This window comes from Bos taurus, chromosome 5, assembly GCF_002263795.3.
Source record: "Bos taurus isolate L1 Dominette 01449 registration number 42190680 breed Hereford chromosome 5, ARS-UCD2.0, whole genome shotgun sequence".
Classification (NCBI taxonomy): Eukaryota; Metazoa; Chordata; class Mammalia; order Artiodactyla; family Bovidae; genus Bos; species Bos taurus.
In genome coordinates, this window is record NC_037332.1 from 100,361,756 (window position 1) to 100,380,332 (window position 18,577).

Here is an 18,577-nt window from a genome sequence, read left to right on the forward strand (position 1 = left end):
TGAAAAACTTCCCATCACAAGGGTAGTCCCCAGTTTAGTGAGTATATCTCTTCCCAATGAGGGGGTAGGACACTCAGGGGCCACCAGAAACTGGTGGGAAAATATTTGTCCATCTCAACAACAAAGAAGTGCTTAGGTGAATCTTTTGGTAGTTGCTTTTCCTGTAGCACCCAAAATGGTACAGGTTTGGGAGGAGAAGGCTCCAGAGCAGGAGATCAAGACAGAGTAGGTAGCCCCTGTGTCAACCAAGAAATTCTCAGACCTACCTGCCACATCCAGTTGCACCTTTGGCTCCAGCCCCGTGATGGTTATCTGTGACAAGCAGGCTGGTGCACAGTCTCACAAGTAATAGGCTTCCTTTCTGTTTCCATAGGTAGACTTCCTTAGGGGTGAGTCTTTCTGAAGCTTATCCTACCCAGAACTGTTGCAACCTGAGAGCCAGGCATCCCTGGGTCAGGGTGCTGATCCCCAGGCAGGCTGAGGCATGACAGCCTCCTAGAGACTGAATCCCCGGGCAGGTCGAGGCATGACGGCCTCCCGAGAATTGGGTCCCTGGGCAGGTCGAAGCGTGACAACCTTTTGAAGACCGATCCCTAGGCAGGTCAAGGCATGATGACCTCCTGGGACCCCCCAGACTGGAGTTTGGGCATCCCCAAGATCTCCAATGTGACCAGTATTGGGTAGGATTAGGGGGTTGAATATTATAGAGTATTTCTCTCCCAAGGCCAGCTATTTTCTGATTGTCTCTCCAGAAGATTGTAGAGGCAACCTTGTGGGTCTGGATGGGGCTCAGGAAAAGAGCATGAAACAGGAGGGAAGGGGGCAGAGCACAACCTTTGAAAGAATAACATAGCACAAGGGTATAATGTAAACCAATTAAAATCAATTGGGTCCAAGATGATTCAAACAAAGCTTAATCCCCAATCTATAAGCCAACAGACACACCCAGAGGTGGCAGGATATCCCCAATGGCTGGGATGATCCTCTTACTCATTAGCATATGAATTCCACCCCCTCACAAAACCTAGCCAGCCCTAATTTCGTGGCCCCAGCCCTTGCCCTCAGCAATGGTTCACACCCTGAAGAGTGGCTTCTCTCTGGATCCTAACAAATCCACCTCTTATCGCTTTGTCTCTCAATAAATTTTTGCAATGAGACATCAGAGCCTGAGTTTCATTAGTTTTGGCCGGGTTTGAGTCCCGGGAGAGAGCTGAAGGACAGGAGGAAAAAGCAGTGGGAAAAAGGTGCCAAAGAATCTCCTTCATAGCCCGCCGGAAAATTTGCTAAATATCTGACCAGTGCTCACAGTTTCATTGGTCTGATCCTTGGCACAGAGAAGAGAAAGGACAGAATAACCCCCACCAGCTTGGGTAACAGCTACTGGGGCTCAGCAGATAGCGCCTTTGGGACATGTTGAGGAGTAGCCTCTCCAGAGTCCCTCAGTTGTGCCCCCTGCCGCCCGCCTGTTTGCTGGAGGTTCGAGGAAACAAGAAATGAGAGATTGTAAAGGTCCCTCCAGTCATAGGAGCGAGGACCTCTTACCTTAACCAGAGGTCTTCTGGAATCTGAGACTGGGCCACGTGAGCTTTCTGCTGAGTTTGGTTTTCGATGTCCCGGTTTCCAGCACGATGGGCCTTCCCCTGCGCTGGGGTTCTTTGCCTTCCGCTTCTAGCGCGGGAGCTTCACTGAGTTGGGCTCCTGCTGTGTTTGGCCTCTTCCCCGCAGAGGTTGTTTCAGCCAGGTTAAATCCGAGTCACGGCACCATAGATGTCACGCGAGTGTATGTTCCTCGGTTCTTTGTCTCGTCACAACAAAGATTTGGAGCAACGGACATTAAAGCCCTCGGTGCGCACAGCTCTCAGGTCTTGGACAAACCGTGCTACAGCTCTTAGGCAAATCAGTGTTACAGCTCCATTGTATTTAGAAGATAGCAGGAGAATCCAAGACTCAAAGAGAAGAGAGTGGAGGAGTGCGTGGGGAGAGAGAGAGAGTGAGAGAGAGAGAGAGAGAGAGAACACAGACACACGGGAGAGAGAAAGAGAGAGAGTGAGAGAGAGAGAGAAAAAGCGCACACACGCAGGAGACAGAGTCCATGAGAAAGCGCTTTGGCTCCTCCTTTTATATGTTTTTTCCTCCACCTGGGCCTGCCCTATGCAAATTGGGCTTAGCCAGGAGTGCTGTTTGTTCTGCCTGAAGTCTTCACTCTGGTCCTCGGACCTTCCTTTGACGTTCCTTGTCTTTTAGCCATGGCCATTTTGAACTCCTTTTCCCTATTCTACCTACCTAACAATAGCAAACACCCTCTTCCAACAACACAAGAGGAGACCCTACACATGGAAATCACCAGATAGTCAATAAAAAATCAGATTGACTATATTTTTGCAGCCAAAGATGGAGAGGCTCTACACAGTCAGGAAAAACAAGACCAGGAGCTGGCTGTAGCTCAGATCATGAACTTCTTATCCACTCCACTATACAGTGGAAGTGACAAATAGATTCAAGGGATTAGATCTGATAGACAGAGTGCCTGATGAACTATGGATGGAGGTTCGTGACATTGTACAGGAGGCAGTGATCAAGACCATCCGCAAGAAAAATAAATGCAAAAAGGCAAAATGCTTGTCTGAGGAGGCCTTACAGATAGCGGTGAAATGAAGGGAAGCAAAAGGCAAAGGAGAAAAGGAAAGATATAAGCATCTGAATGCAGAGTTCCAAAGAATAGCAAGAAGAGATAAGAAAGCCTTCCTCAGTGATGAGTGCAAAGAAATAGAGGAAAACAATAGAATGAGAAAGACTAGAGATCTCTTTAAGAAAATTAGAGATACCAATGGAACATTTCATGCAAAGATGGGCTCAATAAAGGACAGAAATGGTATGGACCTAACAGAAGCAGAAGATATTAAGAAGAGGTGGCAAGAATACACAGAAGAACTGTACAAAAAAGATCTTCACGACCCAGATAATCACAATGGTGTGATCACTGACCTAGAGCCAGACATCCTGGAATGTGAAGTCAAGTGGGCCTTAGAAAGCATCACTACGAACAAAGCTAGTGGAGGTGATAGAATTCCAGTTGTGCTATTCCAAATCCTGAAAGATGATGCTGTGAAAGTGCTGCACTCAATATGCCAACAAATTTGGAAAACTCAGCAGTGGCCACAGGACTGGAAAAGGTCAGTTTTCATTCCAATCCCAAAGAAAGGCAATGCCAAAGAATGCTCAAACTACTGCACAATTGCACTCATCTCACACGCTAGTAAAGTAATGCTAAAAATTCTCCAAGCCAGACTTCAGCAATATGTAAACTGTGAACTTCCTGATGTTCAAGCTGGTTTTAGAAAAGGCAGAGGACCCAGAGATCAAATTGCGAACATCCGCTAGATCATGGAAAAAGCAAGAGAGTTCCAGAAAAACACCTATTTCTGCTTTATTGACTATGCCAAAGCCTTTGACTGTGTGGATCACAATAAACTGTGGAAAATTCTGAAAAAGATGGGAATACCAGACCACCTGACCTGCCTCTTGAGAAATTTGTATGCAGGTCAGGAAGCAACAGTTAGAACTGGACATGGAACAACAGACTGGTTCCAAATAAGAAAAGGAGTACGTCAAGGCTGTATATTGTCACCCTGTTTATTTAACTTATATGCAGAGTACATCATGAGAAATGCTTGTCTGGAAGAAGCACAAGCTGGAATCAAGATTGCCGGGAGAAATATCAATAACCTCAGATATGCAGATGACACCACCCTTATGGCAGAAAGGGAAGAGGAACTAAAAAGCCTCTTGATGAAAGTGAAAGTGGAGAGTGAAAAAGTTGGCTTAAAGCTCAACATTCAGAAAACGAAGATCATGGACTCCGGTCCCGTCACTTCATGGAAAATAGATGGGGAAACAGTGGAAACAGTGTCAGACTTCATTTTTCTGGGCTCTAAAATCACGGCAGATGGTGACTGCAGCCATGAAATTAAAAGATGCTTACTCCTTGGAAGGAAAGTTATGACCAACCTACATAGCATATTCAAAAGCAGAGACATTACTTTGCCAACAAAGGTTCATCTAGTCAAGGCTATGGTTTTTCCTGTGGTCATGTATGGATGTGAGAGTTGGACTGTGAAGAAGGCTGAGCACTGAAGAATTGATGCTTTTGAGCTGTGGTGTTGGAGAAGACTCTTGAGAGTCCCTTGGACTGCAAGGAGATCCAACCAGTCCATTCTGAAGAAGATCAGCCCTGGGATTTCTTTGGAAGGAATGATGCTAAAGCTGAAACTCCAGTACTTACTTTGGCCACCTCATGCGAAGAGTTGACTCATTGGAAAAGACTCTGTTGCTGGGAGGGATTGGGGGCAGGAGAAGAAGGGGATGACAGAGGATTAGATGGCTGGATGGCATCACTGATTCGATGGACATGAGTCTGAGTGAACTCCGGGAGTTGGTGATGGACAGGGAGGCCTGGCGTTTTGCGATTCATGGGTTCGCAAAGAGTCAGACACGACTGAGCTACTGATCTGATCTGATCTGATAGAAATAATCATGTTTTCCTCTCAGTTCTGACTACCTTAAAGCTCAAAATTTAATCCTTACTTACTAATCACAAGTTTGCTTAGCTTTTTAAATGGCAGTATACCAAACTGCTTTCCTTTCTTTGGTCCTGATAATTAATAACTATTTCTTTAAGTGTATATGTTTTTTAAATCAACTCATAAACTTTTAAAATAAAATTTTGTGGATATAAATGTGGGGATTGATTTGTTTCATTTCTTTTTTTAAGTCAACTCCAGGATATTTCTTCTATTAGCAGATATCTAGATTGGGATTTATACCTGAGTACTTCCAGAATGTTTTGACAGATTGCTGAATACAAGGAGCCTCATTTATTACTCTCCACTGAGGAACTGTATATTTTGCATCTCCTATAGCACTAAGCACAAAGCTATGAACAGAGGAGGCATTCAAATAAATGAATTAATAAGTCAATGAATAAAGTGAACATCCTCAACCTTAAGGTGTTCGAAACCAGTCAAACCTCCAACTCCTTTCTGGAAGTAGGACAGGGACTTCCCAGAAAGAAAATTGCAGTTTCACACATTTCCATGTAAGAGGTGAAACCAGAAGTTTGTCTTTCAATATTGAGAATTGAGGTTAGAAATCCATTTCCATAACATTCCATCCCTTCCCACTATCTGTTCTCATTATGAGTCAACTTTATGGTTTGGTAGAAATAAAGTCACTTTCTTCAAAAATCTCTAATTTCTGCTACTATATTCTACTGCTCTAGGGTTGGATAGTTAGATCAATCTACAAAGACATTATTTTATTTCTTAAGTAAAACAGGAACTAGATATCTATCCAGTATACACTTACTATAATAAACAGGCAAGTGCAATTTTTTAAATTGGAAAAAGAGTCTTCACTTCATTACACATAAGATGGGTACAGACATACTAGTTTTAGCTGTATGAAACTAACTTATTCAGTCTTTTGATTTCTGATCTGTAAAATGCATATACTAAAATATGGCCTACCTATAAAACATAGGCGTTACATCAACTTTGCCATACCTAGGAAAGCATATTGTTTCATCAGCTCTGTCTTCTGGCTGGGTGTGGGAACTCATCTGGTTTCTCCAAGGATCTGCACTTACCACTATATTTTTGTTTTTTATCCCATGGATCTGGACTTCGTTTGTACATTGCTTTCTTCATGAGACTGGAAAATAACTTCTGCATTTTAACTCTTTATATTTCCTAACCCTAGAGAAAGAGAGATGCCTTTCCTCTCCCAGAGTTCATATGTTAAATATCAGGTAAGTTAATTAAGAGGGCTAGTAAAGAATCTGCCTGCAATGCAGGAGACACAAGTTTGATTCCTGGGTCCGAAAGATCCCCTGGAGGAGGAAGTGGCAACCCACTCCAGTATTCCTGTCTGGAGAATTCCATGGACACAAGAGCCTGGAGGGCTACAGTCTGTGGGGTCCCAGAGAGTTGGACATGACTGAGCAACTAAGCACACACACAAAAGCTAATTAAGAAAGACTTAGTTTAGGACAATATCTATTTCTGAAATAGTTTCTGTTTAGGAGAGATGGAAAACTCTAATTGATCAGTCTAGTTTATGTGCATAACCCTTGGCAGGTAGGGGAGGCCCAATATGTGGCAATTCCAATGGGTCCAGATTAGATTTGGGAGAGAATTTGCTGCAAAGGAAAATTAAAATTCTGGAAGCTATTCCCAGACAAAACATGCTTGTAAAAAAAAATAAGAAAATTAAGTAGATAGGGCAGAGAGAAATTAAAGAAGTGGCTTCAAAAATTGTGCATGCAAAATTACTATGTAGCAAAGAGTAACAGTTAGTCTTTCTATGCTCACAAAGAAAAAAAGTAGCTGAAAGCCCATTATATGAGATTTGGAGAATAATTTTTTGTTCTTTTGTTGTTGTGGTTCTTTTTCTTTCTTTCTACTTTGATGTGGACCATTTTTAAAGCCTTTATTGAATCTGTTACAACTTTGCTTCTGTTTTATGTTTTGTTTCTCTGGCGAGAGGAATGTGAGATCTTCAAGAGGCATATGAGATCTTAGCCCCCTGACTAGGATCAAACCCACACCTCCTGCATTGGAAGGCAAAGTCTTAACCCCTGGACCACTAGGGAGAATAATTTCTAATAATAATATAATATATAATAATAATGATTTCTAAAAAGAGAAAAACATGCTAAATGTATTTTTTCCAAAACTTGGACAAATTATTTTAGGCCATGGGTTATATACCACACTTTTGACCTCAAACTTTACTTTCCCTTTTGGAAAAGAAGAAGTAAAGAAAAGCACAGATGAAATAATTAACTTAATAAATAAGAAGTATTAAAATAAACAACACTTTTTCTCCATGAGAAAAAAGATATCTCACATAACAATGACAGGTTATGGTGAGTTTTTACATTATTTTTTCTAAAAATATGATGTAATTTAAGTAGCAATACTACCCCCTCTAACATTTTATAATATACATCTCATCTGCAGTAGCAAGTACACTGCATTTAACATTAAGAGGAAGGTGGGTGGCAATGAAGAAATTCAGAAGCACTGGTCTTTCCTTTCTTCGGGCATGTAGCAAAATTCTTTATCCTGGAGGATTTTATACATTGATTCTTTTGAACAATATTTATTAAAAGAAAGAAGGAATACACATATAAAAACAAAGCTCATAAAATGTATACATGAAAAGTTCCAAATAAGTTTTAGGGCTTCCCTGGTGACTCAGTGGTAAAGAATCTGCCTGCCAATGCAGGAGACAAGAGTTTGACCCCTAGGTGGGGAATAGCCCCTGGAGAAGGAAACGGAAACCCACTCCAGTATTCTTGCCTGGGGAAGTCCCATGGACAGAGAAGCCTGTCAGGCTACAGTCCATGGGGGTGGCAAAGAGTTGGACAAGACTGAGTGACTAAATAACAACAACAAAGTAAGTTTTATCAACACTTTGAGAAGGGATAGTAAGTATCTTAAAGGCAGATTAGAATATGAGCAAATAAGGAGAAAGACATTCCTAGGGATATGGAAGAGAGTTAAGGTCTGTGCTTGACCTTTCCAGGTATTTCCAGTTTGCTCAGCCCCTACGGAGTCCGCACTTCTCACCCATGCATTTGCCTTTTTTCTTTGGGAGATTATTTGTTTGCTTTTTTGTTTATCCTCAAGTATATAGACCCATGGTTAGGTCTGATTGCATTTAGGCTCTGAGGTTCTTGGTTGCTCGTCATTGTCCCAGGCCCTCTCTTTCCCTCATACAGCTGTAAATGGGAGTTTTTTTTTTTTTTTTTTTAATTATTGCTTCAGTAAGATCTTAGAACAGGGAACCCTGAGAATTAAATTGGAGAGCTAATATAATTTTCTATGATTCCTCATCTTGCCTCTGTAGGGACAGTGCTCTGAAACTTATCTAATAGATGTCAAATACCTGTAAAGGTATCACTGAGCTACAAATAGTTTGAATAGCACTTGATAGGACCACAGAGAGAATATCTGTGACTATATGAGCCCAGAAGGCAAGATATGGACTTGGAAAGAAAAGAGGTCTCTTAGTTTTCTCCTGAATTGCCTGTAGAATAGTGATTGCTGAGTTGATTGAATAAGTTTAAAGACCATTTAGCAAACAATTTCAAAGTTAAAATAAGGAGTAATTTCAAAATTATATGGGCTTCCCTGATGGCTCAGAGGGTAAAGAATCTGCCTACAGTGCAGGAGACTTAGGAGACTCAGGTTTGATCCCTGGGTCAGGAAGATCCCCTGGAGGAGGGCATGGCAACCCACTTCAGTATTATTGTCTGGAGAATCCCCAGGGACAGAGGAGCCTGGCAGGCTACAGCCCATAGGGTCACAAAGACTTGGATATGACTGAAGCAAATGAGCATACACAAAATTATATAACCAGATGGATGTTATGGGATGATTCAGTGATAAAATTAAGCTTGTGATCTGTCCATTATTAAGTGTTTCTGGTCACTCTTTGTTTAACAAAAGATAAATTTGAAAGGGAATTGATAATATACAGGAGAAATGTGAAAAGTTTATATGCAAATCATTTTGAAAAAAGATGACCCTTACCTTATATAAGTAACTGCCTATCACTATTGTCCCTAAAGGATGCCAACAAGCTGAAAACAGCTTTCTTATGTAAGTTCAGTTCAGTCGCTCAGTCGTGTCCGACTCTGTGAACCCATGGACCAGCATGCCAGGCCTCCCTGTCCATCACCAACTCCCGGAGTTCATTCAAACTCTTGTCCATTGAGTCAGTGATGCCATCCAAACATCTCATCCTTTAGGTAAACTCCTTAATTAAAAAACAAACAAAAAAGATTCCAGATTGATTTAAAACACAAAACCAGACCAATAGTAGATAAAGCAGATTTGAGCAGGAGAGCTCCATAAATGCTCCAGCGAGCTGCATTGTGTGGATTACTGTCCCCAAGAAGGGCTTCCCAAATGTTTCTAGTGGTAAAGAACCTGTCTGACAATGCAGGAGATGTAAGAGACATGGGTTCGATCCCTGGGTCAGGAAGATCCCCTGGAGGAGGGCATGGTAACCCACCCTAGTATTCTTGCCTGGAGAATCCCATGGACAGAAGAGCCATAGGGTCTCACAGAGTCAGGCACGACTGAAGCGACCTAGCATGCACAAATGTCCCCAAAAAGGTCCTTGTAAACATGTGGTATGGCTTTCACTAGAAGTCAAGGGTACTTCCCATGGGTTTGCGGTCAGCCAGAAAGGAGCACCAGCCAATGGGATAGTAACAGTGACTTGAAATTTGGTGAGTGGCTAGGATTAGTGTCTTGTACCTCTGACATCTCTAGGAGAAGTGCTTCTGGAGCAGCTGTTGCTGCCTCAACCTGGACAGGAGGATAACAAAGATAACAAGAGACAAGCTGCAGTGTGAGGCAGAGCTGCAGAGTTGCCAGCTTCTGTGGGATAGCACTCAACCAACGCAGCACAGTCTGGTAAGTGCTCAGGGTTTAGGGTGTGGTTTATAACAGAGCACTACTGTGGCAATAGCTGAGTGGTACTCCAGCAAAATGTATAATTATAAGACAGCATGTAAAGTTTAGGAATAATTTGTGCTCCAGGTGAAGTCTTGATTGAAATAATCTAGCCATCAGTTTCCCTAATCTCTCTCTTTCTTTAATGCACATACGTATGCACACAAACACAAAATCTGCCCGGCTCCTGAAATAATTGTTTGTGGGATGCAAAATAATGATCACACATTAAAAAGCTTAACATACAAAATTAGAGGGAACTCTATGCCTTACAATCCAACTTTGAAAAAATGCCAACCCATTACTGTTTGCTTGCCTCTCAAGGAGGTGACTTTGAAATCCAGGTTGCCATGGTTTCATCCTCACTTCTGTCAAATAATATAACTTGGTGATCATTATCTGAGCAAAATGCTCACAGCATAATACTTTTGTTGTTGTTGAACCTGAGGGAGGTCTGCTTTCTAAATCTGGAAGGAGAAGCTTAGCACATCAGAGCATTCGTGGCAACACTCCTAAACAGAGAGAAGCAGTAGAAGACAGCAAAATGGTTAAATGATCAGAGCCAACCTCTGCCCCATATTGACTGTGTTACTTCAAGAAAACTTTAACCTCTCTGTTACATTAAGGAAGTTACCTCATCTATAAATTAATAATAATGATATGCTCCTATTTGATAATGTTATGGTGAGTTTAAATTACTTCATAAAAGTTAAAAGCTTAGAACTAGACTTACTGTCAAGGAAACATAATAAATATTAGATATGATTTTTTTCTGTTATTATTATTATTACTAAAGCAAAATCATGTTCTTTTCAAGAAGTCTGAGTTGCTATTTTGTGGCTCAGCTGGTAAAAAATCCATCTACAATGTGGAAGACCTCGGTTTTATCCCTGGGTTGAGCAGATCCCCAGGAGAAAGGAAAGGCTATCCACTCCAGTATTCTGGCCTGGAGAATTCCATGGACTAAGACCATGGGGTCGCAAAGAGTCAGACACGACTGAGCAACTTTCACTTTCAAAACTTGTTATTTTGCCCTTAAAACTTTGGGGCTTGGATCTGTGGCTGGGATCCATAATCAGTTCAGTCGTTCAATCATGTCCGACTCTTTGTGAGCCCATGGACTGCAGCACGCCAGGCCTCCCCATCCATCACCAACTCCCGGAGTTTACTCAAACTCATGTTCATTGAGTCAGTGATGCCACCCAACCATCTCATCCTCTGTCATCCCCTTCTCCTCCTGCCTTCAATCTTTTCCAGCATCAGGGTCTTTTCAAATGAGTCAGCTCCTTCCAACAGGTGGCCAAAGTATTGGAGTTTCAGCTTCAGCATCAGTCCTTCCAATGAATATTCAGGACTAATTTACTTTCAGATGGACTGGTTGGATCTCCTTGCAGTCCAAGGGACTCTCAAGGGTCTTCTCCAACACCACAGTTGAAAAACATCAATTCTTCAGTGCTCAGCTTTATAGTCCAACTCTCACATCCATACGTGACTACTAGAAAAACCATAGCTTTGACTAGCTGGACCTTTGTTGGCAAAGTAATGTCTCTGCTTTTTAATATGCTATAATGGTCAAATTAACTAAAAGTATGTGAAGGTCAGGGTCATGGTATGAAGGCTTAACCTGTTGGCTTCATAAACCACTGAACCTCACTTCCTTCACACTGAATCCAGCAGTTGGAAAAATTATTTCAGCTGCCAGCCCTCTCTAGTAGCTTCTCAAGCTGCACTGATAATTATTTGTGGATAGCGTGTGCCAAAAAGGAAGCAGTTCAGATTCTGAGGAACTTTTATTATAATTTATATACTACTGTTGTATTCTCATTTGAGATTTCCCTGACATGATATTCTCATCTTAGATTGCCTTAACTTTGCATTCTCATTTGAGATTGTCTTCCATCAGATTACTGAAGCAAGTTCAGATATTGAGCCGGAATCTTGAAACCAGTGTGTTCACTCCAGCCTGTCTGTATTTTTTTTTTTTTTGTCTTACTCAGAAAGAAACATGAATGACCATGAAAGACTGACAAGTGTAGGAGATTTCCAATCTTCAGGTAAGAAGCACAGGTGTGACAGGCACTATGATCTATTTGTGAAATAAATTTACAGTTTGTGAGTTTCTGCTTTCAATTCTGAATCCTAACCCTCCAGAGGGAGTCAGCATTTCATTTCTCCTATCCGTGCCAAATTATTTCCAGCTGTGTATCTAAGGGAGCTTATAAATACTATAAACAGATACACACTGTGAATTAAAGATACCTGATTTTCATATTAACAGCTTTATTGAGAGAAAACTGACATTACATTAAAATGCACATATTTAAAGTGTACAACCTGATAGATTTTGATGTACATGACAATATACAAGAAACTATAAATGCATTCAAGATAATGAAATATTTATTAACACCAAAATTTTTCCCATATCCCTTTATTATATTTTTCTCTTGCTAATTTCAGCATGCCCTCCTTGAAAGAATCACACATCAAATTTCTGACACTATAGATAGATATGCATTTTATAGAATTTTATATAGATAGAATCACACAGTATATACTCATTTCAGTTTGGCTTCTTTTGTTCAGTTATAAAATTCATCCATGTCATTGTTTGTATCAGTAGTTCATTTCTTTTTTGTTGCTGACTAGTGTTCCCTCATATAGATAAAACACTATTTATTCACCCACAGTTTGGGGTTATTACAAATTAAGCTTCTATAAAAAATTAGGTACCAATCTCTGTATGGACATACTCTTCCATTTCTCTTGGGGAAGTACCTATGCATAGAAATAATGGATCATATCATAGGTGTATATTTAGCTTTTTGAGAGATTTTTACAGTGCCTTCCAAAATGGTCTCACAGTGAATGAGTGAGTTCAAGTTCTTCTATATTCTCACTAATACTTGGCTATGGTCGGACATTTTAACTTTAATTATTCTAATAGGTACGTAGTAGTTTCTAAATTTAGCTTTAATTTGCACTTTCTTTGTGACTAATAATGCTGAACATCTTTTTATGTGGTAATTTGCCATCTATATATTTCATCTATATATTTATTTCATGAAATGTCTGTTACACCTTGTTTGTATTTTTGTTATGTTGTGTGTTTTCTTAAGTATCAAGCTCTTTGTGTATTTTGGACCCAAGACCTTTATCAGACTTTGAATTTGAAAATATTTCTTCCAGCCTCTGATTTGACTTTTCATTTTGTTAAAACTGTTTTTTGAGGAGCAGAATTTTAATACAAGTCCAATTTATTATTTTTTTGACATCATGTTTTTTGGTTGGATTGAATATTTCTCTAATCCAAAATAACAAAAAACAATTCGTGTTTTCTCTGAAACTTTTTATAGCTTCAGCTTTTACATTTATTTCTATGATCCTTTTTGAATTAGTTTTTACATATGGGATGTGGTATGGATTAAAAAGTCTTTTGTTTTATATGGATATCCAATATTTCCAGCACTGTTTATCAAAATGACTATCCTCTTTTGCATCTTTGCCAAAAATCTGGTGTCTGCACATGTGTGGGTCTATTTCTGCTGCTGCTACTGCTATATTGGCAACTGTATTTTTTATAAGTCTTTAAGCCAGGTAATACTTGTGCTCAAATTTAGTTCTCTTTCAAACATGGCTATTCTAGTTCTTTTTACATTTCAATAGGAATTTTAAAAACAGCTTACCTACTTCTACTCAAAAAAAAAAAAATGCTGAGAACTTTGTGTATGATTGTGATAATGTATAGATTAGTTTTAGCATATTGACATCATAACATTACTGTGTGTTCTGAAGCATGAAGACAGTATCCTTCCATTTATTTATGTCTTCAGTTTCTTTCAGTAATGTTTTGTATCTTTATTGTACAAGTTTTATATGTCTTCTGTCACACATAAATCCATAAGCATTCAATATTTTATGCTATTGTAAATGGTAAGCTATATTTTAATTTCCTATTGATAAATGGTAGTATATAGAAATGTGGTTGGTTTGTATATATTAATCTCAAATTCTACAACAGTATAAGGTCACATAAGTACTAAAGAACTGATTAATTTTTCTATAGGAGATGTTATCTGTTCCAACCTTATTATGGAATCACAAGAACCCTCAAAAGAAAATAAAAAGAAATTTTGTATCACTAAAATGATCACAGTCGTCATCTTTCTGGTGCTCCTAATACTTACACTGGCCACAATTTTAGCAGGTGGGTGTCCATTTCCCAAATATGTTCGTATTAACTCTCCTCTAAAATGTTTCATAGTGCTTGTGTCTTTCATACTTCAGCTCAGAATTAAGGGTAATTTCAGACATCTTACATGAAATAACCCTATGTTTCCTCCTATATAACTTGAGAATAACTTTGTTGTTGCTATTTTTCAGTCCCTAAGTCATGTCCGGCTCTTTGCAACCCCATGGACTGTAGCACGCCAGGCTCCTCTGTCCTTCACTATATGTCCAAGTTTGCTCAAATTCACATCGAGTTGGTGATGCTATCTGATCATCTCATCCTCTGCCACGCCCTCTCCTTTTGCCTTCAGTCTGTCCCAGCATCAGAGTCTTTTTCAATGAGTCAGCTCTTCACCTCAGGTGGTCAAAGTATTGGAGCTTCAGCAACAGTCCTTCCAATTGATATTCAAGGTTGATGTCCTTTTGGATTGACTGGTTTGACTTCCTGGCAATCCAAGGGACTCTCAGGAGTCTTCTCCAGCACCACAATTCGAAACATCAGTTCTTTGGTGCTCAGTCTTTTTGATGGTCCAACTCTTACATCTGTACATGACTAATGAAAAACCATAGCTTTGACTATACAGACCTTTGTTGGCAAAGTGATGTCTCTGCTTTTTAATATGCTTTTTTATACACTTTCAATATGCATCTAATATAATAGCCATACTAAATAATGTGTACTCCTGAACATTTGTTGTTGAGAGGATGAGTATCTATTAGGTTGTTATATGGAGGAGATGTCTGATGAGAGGCCTGGGTTGGACATATCAGTTTACCAATATTAGTACATATATAATAGTTAAGGTCATGAAAATGAGAGTGACTTCCTAGAAAGAAATATCACTTGAGAAGTACATCAAGCCCCAGTTTGAGCAATAACAGCATCTACTTAAGTGGCATTCATCAAGATTTTCTTTCAACCTAGCAAAATAGGAGTATAGAAATTTAGGAATGATGAACTCTAATACCATCAGACAGAAGGGCTAACCTGGTGAATTTTATTCAAATGAACAACTGTTTGAAATTAATAGATTTCCACTCCTTCAGTACTTAATATATTATTCAATCATTTTTAGTTGAAAAATACAAATCTTCCTCTGAACACATATCATGCCTGGAAGGCTGGATTGGTTTCCTAGGAAAGTGCTTCTATTTTTCTGAAAATACAACCACCTGGGAAGCAAGCCAGAACTTCTGTGCCTCTCATGATGCAACTCTTGCTGTATTCAACACCATGAAAGAACTGGTAAGCCAATGCTTTTGAACCATAATTATATTTTCAGAGGTTATACCTGGTGTGGAGAATAAGAATGGTCCAGAAGAGACCCTCTGATAAGTAGAGAGGGGGCTCCTACTTTCATATTTACTCAAACCATAGAAAGAGCTCATATCAAGTCAGATCTCATTCATATCACAGGTCACCTCAGATGAACCCTCATGGTAAGTTATCAGGCAACATTTAGGAGATGACTTTCCCTTCCTATTTAGAAATGTTACACTCTGAGGCATTTTCCCTTGGCCCCATGTAAAGCAATTTAAGTACTACTGCCCATGAGAAAGACCACAACTGTTCTTCAAAGAAGTTCAACCACATAAGTACCTAGGCTGTGTATTTTCAAGGGCTTCCCTAGTGGCTCAGTGGTAAAGAATGCGTCTGCCAATGTGGGAGACATAGGTTCAATGTCTGGTTGGAAAGATCCCCTGGAGAAGGAAATGGCAACTCACTCCACTATTCTTGCCTGGGAAATCCTGTGGATAGAGGAGCCTGGAGGGCTACAGACTATGGGGGTCACAAAGAGTTGGAAATGACTAGTGACTAATTAACAATAAGAACAACAGCATTTTCAAAAGGAATTATAGCAATGAAACTCAAAAAAACTAAAACCATTTCCACAATTCAGAATTGAAAAGTTATAATAAAGCTCTCAGTATGAACTGATATTAATCTGTTTTATATCAAATAAAAGTTGCTTTTTGTGGGACTATATGAAAGCAATGATAAACAGAATCATAACAGTTTGTCAGAGATGCTGGAGAGAATTAGTACATGAGTTGTTATAGCCAAGATGGTCTAGGAGCTCTGGGGTACAAAAAAGTCTAAAGTAGAAAAATTCAAAAATGTACAATACGAAATGCCTTGAAACAGAAACAGTAGAGATGTAGAATGCCAGAGGTGATAAGAGACAGAATGGTTAAGACCTTAAGGAGCATAGGGACATATTTAACATTTGCTGACAATTTGCTCTACTAGGAATAGACAGAAGAGGAATTGACCCACATTAACATTAATTTTGTAGAAAATTCTGGTAAAAATATTTAAATGAATACACTAGAATGGTGGAAAAATGCAAAGTTATAAATTCTATTCCATAGAATAATAAATTATGGAATTAAAACAGGGGGAAAATGAGAAATATCAGATGGATATGGAAACAGAACAAAAGCTTTATTATTTATTTGTTAAATTAATAGAATAAGCATAAGAGAAAAAGAGTAGAACAAAATAATAAGTGAGGATATACAGGAGGAAAACTGGTTCTCTGAATAGACAAGATTGATTACAGAAAAGGAGAAAAGACTACTCAGCCTAAGAAATACAATTACAAACTATGGAGATGTAAAAAAATTATGGCACCCAGTTAGAAGACCTTGAAGAAAAGGATAATTGTCCAAACAGTTATTTAAAGAATTGTTTATACATAGACAATCTAAAAATTAGAATATATATATAGATAGATAGGCATATTTCTTAATTCAGTGGTAATCATGAAAGAATAAAAAAATGTTTAAAAAGGTGTTCAAATAAAGACATAAAAAATCAATCCAACAGAATTTAGCAAAAATAAAGATGAAAAAATAAATAAAACACATTGATAAATCCAAATATAACAAAAATCATGATAAAATGTAAATATTTTTAATTTATCTCTTAAAAGACAAAAATTTTTAGATTGGCTTTAAAAAACAATGAAGTTTAATTATGTCCTACTTACAGAGACATAACTAATGCACACACACACACACACACACACACAGACACAGGAAAGTTAGAGAAGACGTACAAAGAAAAGATATGCAAGGCAATTATTAACCAAAATCAAACCAACCCATAAAGCTAGGTTCAGTTCAGTTCAGTCACTCAGCCGTGTCCGTCTTTTTGCGACCCCATGAATCGGAGCACGCCAGGCCTCCCTGTCCATCACCATCTCCCGAAGTTCACTCAAACTCACGTCCATCGAGTCAGTGATGCCATCCAGCCATCTCATCCTCTGTCGTCCCCTTTTCCTCCTGCCCCCAATCCCTCCCAGTATCAGAGTCTTTTCCAGTGAGTCAACTCTTCGCATGAGGTGGCCAAAGTAAGTACTAGAGTTTCAGCTTTAGCATCAGTCCTTCCAAAGAACACCCAGGGCTGATCTCCTTTAGAATGGACTGGTTGGATCTCCTTACAGTCCAAGCTAGGTTAGTGGTAATAAATAACAGAAAATATAATGTATCAGAATAAATACAGAGATATATAAAATCTGAATGAGCCAATAACTATTCAATACAATTTACTGCTGAACAAAATTCTCCCATCCTAAAAGCCACCAAACCTAGAAAGATTTGATCAAGTTAGATCAAGCCTTCACAGAAAAATTAATTTCTGTTTTATAAAAACTCTTATAGAAAGTAAAAAAGAGAGAAAGCTACCCAGTGCAATTTGCTACAAAAGCTGTTACAAGAGTAACATGCCTGTGAATTGAGTCATGAACCAGAGAAGGGCAAAGTCACCCTGAGATCATTTCCAAATCTGAAAGTCTCTGTGTTTTTTTTTAATGTATAATGACTTAGACCAAAAAATTCAAGAGAAGGAGGCATTTGCTATTTATTCTATAAATATTCTTTATTAAAGAATTTCCTGAAGCGATATTCTGACCATTCTCAATATTGGATTGGACTGAGGCGAAAACCAGGGCAGACTTGGAAGTGGATCAATGGAATGCTATACAACCAGGACTGGTAAGTCCTGAGTATATAACTGACACCCCTGAAACGGGTGCTTAGAGCCTTTCCCATCATGGAGAGATCTGAGTTATAATCCATACACACTGTTCTCCTGGAAGTTTCCCTCTGGTGGAGAAAAAATGAGCCCAGGAAACAAAATGGTAACACAAGTTATTATACAGATTATTTAAAGCCTATAATATTCCAAACACAACGCTTCATATAATCATTGTACCATACAACCTGTACAGAAACTGTGAGAGGTGTAATATGTATTATTCCATAATAATACAGGTGAAATAAAAATTAGTTTTCAAAGATGTTAAATAATTAGAATATTATACAACATTTAAAATATATTTGGTAATAGAGCCTTCCCTTCTTCATCATATAGATTATTGATATTTTGAGTGTATAAGGGCTTCCTTGGTAGCTCAGCTGGTAAAGAATCTGCCTTCAGTGCAGGAGACCCCAGTTTGATTAGTGGGTTGGGAAGATCCCCTGGAGAAGAGATAGGCTATCCAATCCAGTATTCTCGGGCTTCCTTTGTGGCTCAGAAGGCAAAGAATCTGCCTACAGTGTGGGAGAGCTGGGTTTGATTCCTGGGTTGGGAAGATCCCCTGGAGAAGGGAATAGCTACCCACTCCAGTATTTTGGCCAGGAGAATTCCAAGGACTATACAGTTTATAAAGCTATGTTTTAGGACAGGCAAAACATATGAATTCACTTTGCCTTATATTCAAATAATATGATGTTGGGTTAGAATAAAATCTGAGAGAAGACAATAATTTTCTTCAGTATCCACTCATTCTGTGGCCCTTTTTTCCCCCCCCTTT

General features: G+C 39.1%; 1 protein-coding gene across 2 annotated transcripts in view; it reads right to left on the reverse strand.

Annotated features, from left to right (window-relative positions):
- Positions 1-8,056: 8,056 nt before the first annotated feature.
- The window catches only part of LOC100294723 (killer cell lectin-like receptor subfamily F member 1), a 52,943-nt gene continuing 42,422 nt past the window's right edge, over positions 8,057-18,577 (reverse strand). Inside the window, exon 7 of one of the 2 annotated variants that reach the window (XM_059887085.1) lies at positions 8,057-17,867. In XM_059887085.1, the coding sequence (XP_059743068.1) occupies positions 17,866-17,867 (2 nt within the window). In that variant the 3' untranslated portion in view covers positions 8,057-17,865. The remainder of the gene's footprint in view (positions 17,868-18,577) is intronic. The other variant, XR_009494637.1, reaches the window with a different exon arrangement.